Here is a 5,971-nt window from a genome sequence, read left to right on the forward strand (position 1 = left end):
CTAGGCCTGTTTTCGAAAGACCTGCGGTGCTTAGGAGGCGTGTCTTGCAACCGCACTGCCCGCCTTTTACCCTAATTATAGGTTACGTTTTTGCTTGCGCTAGATGAAACGGGGGAATCGACACTTACAGGAGCTCGGTGACTTTTACACATACTGGACATAACAAACGAAATTAACGTACACCTGTCATCCAAACCCTATTCTTCATACTTAAGCACAACACATCTCTAGTGTGCCATTCCCCCAAATTAATCATCTTTCTTCAGTAATCGATCCTTGTGACACAGGATGTTTGCCACTCTCTATCAGGGTTAGCCAACAAACAAATCCAACACAGACCCTTTCTATAATGGTCATCTGAGCGTTTCTCATCAGTTTGCAGTTGGTGGGTGGTGCGTATGCAGTATTGCAAACACGAAATTTCCACCCGCATTTTAGGAGCACACTCATATTCTATTCATCCGGATTCTGGATATGGGAGCTTGACGGGTAAAGATCCCAGCTGATCGAGTTAAGTATTGTACTGTTGTCCATTTACCTCTCTTGTGATTGGTCGTTGCTCAGTATGCACCGCCATTATCTCTTACCTGTTCGCAACAGGGCCCGCTACATTTACCCCTCGTATCAGGCGATCAATCGTTGCGGAGGATTTTGCATATGTCCTGGTTTCAACCTCCTCATCTCCGCGTTTTCCAGGTACTTCAAGGAGACCACGGAATGTGACTTAGCTGGTATCGATGTTTCGTTTTTGGATCACAAATCTAAATAGACATTCTGCGGAAAACTTGGCATGGTTTTGTGAAATAAAAGCCATCAGCAATCAACTGGAGCCCCAAACGCAGGTGGTTGAATTCCAGAAACGATTCAGACATAGACTACTTTAAGAGAGTCGCCGGTGCAGTTGGCCCATAATAACAAGAAGATCCTAATCACGAACTGCCATATCAGTCACTATTTGTCACTGTCACTGCATTCATCTATTCGCTACAAGAACGCACGACATGTTCTGGACTATTAGGGGATGAAATTATGTGAGTATAAAATTTACAAATCCCACCTAATCAAGAAGCATTCGACATGTTTCATTCCAGTGCCATCTTGCTGTGACGTAACCCAGTAGTTAAGGCGAGATTCTACTGACCGGAATCTCCGTGATTCGAACTCAACCCCGGTATCTCGAACGCTCCTGTCCAGGCTTTTGGAACTTCGTGGTATTTTATTCACCATACTTCGTTCGGATGGCGTGGTGGCTAGGTACCTAAAGGGTGTTACAACTGAGCGATTGCTATTTCATCATCATTGCCTTCGTGAAAATTCCTGACAGCCGAATCAATCCGTCTACACAACCGGGTCGTCTTCCGAATCACATTGCTCCAGCACGAAGGCATGCTCCCCACAGATTTGTCTAGAGTTCGCTATTTCTGGTCGGGAAGTTCACGTAGACAGGAAATCACGTGTCGGTTGATACCAATATTAAAACAGCCAACATCCTCTGTACCACTCTGATTAATCAGGTTCATGTTTGAGCGTGTGTGGTGTGAGGGAGCTACATGTGCGCCTTCACTTTTGTATACTGTTGATCAGTCTCGTCTAAACGATAGGTGGTTGTTGACTGTCTGTTGACATGTGCCGGTTGAGAATGAATGCTTAGGGCTGCTGTACAACAGCGTTCTGTATATCTTGGCAGGTTGTTGTGCGGTAATTCGTCTTGATTAAAATCCCCGTGTTTCTGTGTGTCGAGACATAAGGTGCAATTTGGGAGTCTCCTCGGCTTAGTGGAATACGCATGTGTGGTTGTCTGCCAGTTTCCGTTATGTATCTGACTTCATATTCTTCGCACCGTATTTCCCATACACTGTCGGTTGAATCACCCGCCCCCACAGGGTCTATCTGGTCCACTAAGTACCTTAGTATTGTATTATGCAGTTGAGATTCCGTGCGTATATTGCGATCGTTCGTGGCTTTTTAGGAGTTTTGTTCCCCTACGTTATCTCTGCAGCCGTTGGAATAGTTTGCACGTTTTCAGGTGGTCTGGTGTTGCAGCGCTTCACTGTGTCGAAAATTGTACAGAGGCTCCATCCATTCGTCTTCCTTTATTCCTTGTTGGGTGTGTGACAGGGAACCTGGAGGTATTCTCAGGTTGGTTTTGGTTGGTGCTGCGGAGGAGTGAGGGTTGTTTAAGTCACGGAAGTCTAAGTGCTTGAACCCCGTGATTTTGTAAACAGACGGAATTCGCCTCGACTGTGGCAAGTAAGCGTTGTCTCATGACCTTGGTGCTGTGTGCAGGAACATGGTTGACGGAAAGTTGAATGAAAACTGTTTGGCCATCGGAGGTTGTTGCTCAATCATTTAACATTAGCGTACCCATTGATGGCCTAGTCATCAGATTGAGTGAAAAGGACTCGATAGTCACAACCTGATTGAAAACCCTGCAACCCTCTGGTGACATTTACTATAAGGTGTTGGGAACAAAATAGTCAGCTGAGATTTTCGATTTATCTCGGATTTACTGGGCGGTGAACCTTTGTAGTAGAATTATTTCCTTGGTGTGAAAACCGGACCCTTTTGATACGTCTGAATGGCGTTATGTCCTGTCCAAATGAGAGCTAATAGCATTGGTGATCAGCCACCCGAAGTCAAACAGTTAAGTGTGCAAACTACTAGCCGGAAGGTTGTGGGTTCGAGACTCTTTGAGTTTTGTAAGATACGCACTGCTAATGAGTTCCGAAAAGGAGATTTCCGTGCGATGCTTCTCGGCTCTTCAGGGTGGATTTGCTTCATTTGCAAGGTGGAATCTCTTACCAAAATCCCGTCAAATCGCCACAAGCTTTGTGAGTTGTTCGAGTAGCACTGCCCGTTTTTAACAGTCCACTCACCTTTTTGAATATCTTCTAGGCATATAGTGCTCAATGAACTTCTCGGGGCAATCGATTCTCCTGTTCCTCTTTAGGGCCCACCGTTGTCTGCTCTTCTAGGTGCTATAATGAGTGTTTTCCTTTACTCCTTCATCAAGGTTGAAACCTCTTGAAGTTGGTAGTACATATGAGGCTTTCTATCAACAGTAGCTAAACTGAGCTTTTAACTGTTGTTATACACTTCAGGTAAGAGTAAATTTGTCTAATTGTGTATTTTCATGCCACACACATGAACTCTCTGATGTTTTGTAGCTATTCTGTATTGTTGTCTGTTTCTCAGGAGAATATTTATGACAATATTCGTAAAGAAGTGGACGCGTTGTCTTCCATCGCATGTCTGGTGAACAATGTGGGTATGGTAAATGTGAGCCCCATGGAGTTTGGCTTTGAGGAAGGAATGTGTGTGGATAAAATTCACGACTACATTGCCTGTAACTGCTTGTCCATGGCTGGAATGACTCACCTAGTGCTTCCTCGGTTAGTAGCGCAGAAATCCGGGGCGGCACTAATCAATTTGGCATCGTTCACTTCCGTTCGACCGGTTCCTTACATTTCACTATATACTGGAACCAAAGCCTTCGCACGTCAATTCTCCGAGTCCCTGAAGTCCGAAGTTCGAGGACGTAATGTACTTGTTCACACCGTTTACCCAATCTATGTGGCCACCTCCATGGTTGGTCGTCGACGTGGATTCTGGGTCATCTCTCCCACACAATGTGCCCGGAGTTCGTTAGACATGTTGGGCGTGAATTCCTTCTGTACAGGACATGTGCTTCATGAACTACAAACCTACGGTTTCTCTTTCGTCCCACAGCCCTTGTTTAATCACTCAATGGAGCGAAAGCTGAAACGTGCTCGTCAACGCGCACTCAAGACTGAATGATGTGTTCCAGCTGTTTCAAACTCTGCTATGAGTGTTTTGTGATTGCTTCATAGAGTGGCAATTGTACTGTGCTGTTTACTTCACATCATCTAAGCGTGTCTAAGCATCTTCTGTCCCACGAAGGAGCCTAGTTTTTTGGACGGTGGTATTGAAACCGGTGTCCATCAGTCGGATCCCGACTTCTTTCTGCAACGTTTCTCTCGTTTGCCCATTGTTTGCTCGTGTATACAGCTCTTCCCTGTGTTGTGACTGTTTCTTGGTCACGCCCACTCTCGATTGTATCCAGCTTTGCTTTGAATGCTGCTGGTCCAAACAATTATGTCTGCCAGATCTGTTTTCATGACCTTCACTGAGTCTCCTGCTGATTTTTTGCTCTATTTTCATGGATTACAATTTTCAGTTATACTGTCCTCATTGTTTGAGTCACCTGATCTCGTTTTGTAGGTTGCGTTACGTTCGCTGCAACCTCTCCTTCTTTCTCAGTCTTAAATTTTTCTTTGCACAATCTCTGTAAACCCTTTCAAATTTTTTCGGTAATTCTGTGGTTAGCTTTGAAGTAGGCACTGTTTTGGTAGCCGTGGACTAAAGAGCTAAAGCTTGGACGGCTGAATAGGCACACGAATGAACAGCATGTTAGTGTTTGTCACTCGTTTCCCAGCTGTCTGATTGTGATCAAAGCCAGAATCGTTTCTCAATCTTGTTTAATGCAGCTTCGAAGCCCTTAAAATATCCCATGAGCTATCAACTGACTACAGTTTATATTAACATGATTAGCGAATATCCTTTAGTGGTGTGTAGTACTTGGCTAATTAGGCACCTGACTGCCACGAGCCCAAGACACGTTTTACGTCAATAAGAGGAAACTTGGGGCGTGGGGGGGATGAGGCTAGCAGAAGACCTGTTTTATTCTTGTTCTGCCTGTATGTTAGACCCAATAGATCTTCTAGAGTCTTTACGCAACTAACCTGGCGGACATGAACTGATGAGCGCTGTAATCATGCAATGGGGTTCGATTATTCGACAAGCAAACTGGGCATACGTGCTTGTTCATCACAATTTACTGCGCTATTTTGGAGTAGTGAGTCTGTCGTGTGGTTTTTCGCCAGGCGCCGTAATCAATGGGGTTCGATTATTCGACAAGCAAACTGGGCATACGTGCTTGTTCATCACAATTTACTGCGCTATTTTGGAGTAGTGAGTCTGTCGTGTGGTTTTTCGCCAGATTGTGTAGTTGTTAAATGACAAGCACACCTCGTGACCTGAATGGAAACTGATCGTTTACAGTGTACACTTCAATGTACCTTCAAAGATGTTATGCTGTCCAGTGAATATTGCTGACAAATGTTTTAGACAACGTCGGCACAAGACCGAAGACAAACGAAACTGGCAAGAACAGCATGAGAATATCGAGTATGAACCCTCAACTCGCAGAAAGCAAATCCATTTGTGTCAGTTTCTGGCTTTGAGTTATTAATCCCGGGCAGCTTATCGAGGTTATTACATTCGGAACTGTCGGATGATGGTGGCGATGTGCTAATTCCGACAAAAACTCATTGTAGCCAGAAGGTTTCGCAGTTCGTCACATGAGTGTAACTCATCAAACGCTGATGTGGAGTAGAAATTTCGTTGCGAGTTGATGCCGGGATTTCAATGAGGACACTGATTTATCGTTCACTTGGGCTGTGGGTACATTTGATTGTTTTAACGACCAGATCTCTAGCGTCTGGTTGCGTAAATTCACAGGATTACCGACCGTTTCGCTGACGTGAAAGGTTTTTCGGATGACATTCTTGTACCCTTCGGGTGTATCCACTTTAATGCGAATTGTCGCAGATGTGCGTGGATCGTCAACGAGGATTTTTCACCAGTTAGAGGGCACAAATGAGGCAATAACTTGGTTTGCCAGCTTGCAGTGTACTCATTTCAGCGAAGTACGGAACACCGCAATTGGTGTCTTGTGCTCCACCAAGCCCTATGTTCTACCGCCCACATGGGTGCTATTTCTTGATGATGCTCAGCGCATCTGAGATAATTAGGTGGTCGACATCGACTAGACTTGGTCATCATCAGCAGCTGCAAGAACTGCGTGCTTGCTGTATGAGTGATTCTAGTTGCCATTTTTGTTCGCGTCGATGGGAGAAATTTGTTGGTAACGGTTTTCACACTTCTCTGC

General features: G+C 44.9%; 1 protein-coding gene across 1 annotated transcript in view; it reads left to right on the top strand.

The window, feature by feature from the left end:
* Nucleotides 1-4,526, top strand: part of T265_09306 (hypothetical protein) — a gene marked incomplete at both ends in the record, with an annotated part of 7,222 nt that extends 2,696 nt beyond the window's left edge. Inside the window, 2 exons of the mRNA XM_009175335.1 lie at nucleotides 1,002-1,031; nucleotides 3,145-4,526. Coding sequence (XP_009173599.1) covers nucleotides 3,145-3,798 — 654 coding nt within the window. The remainder of the gene's footprint in view (nucleotides 1-1,001; nucleotides 1,032-3,144) is intronic.
* Between the last annotated feature and the right edge of the window lie 1,445 nt (nucleotides 4,527-5,971).

Source organism: Opisthorchis viverrini (assembly GCF_000715545.1).
Source record: "Opisthorchis viverrini unplaced genomic scaffold opera_v5_273, whole genome shotgun sequence".
NCBI lineage: Eukaryota > Metazoa > Platyhelminthes > Trematoda > Opisthorchiida > Opisthorchiidae > Opisthorchis > Opisthorchis viverrini.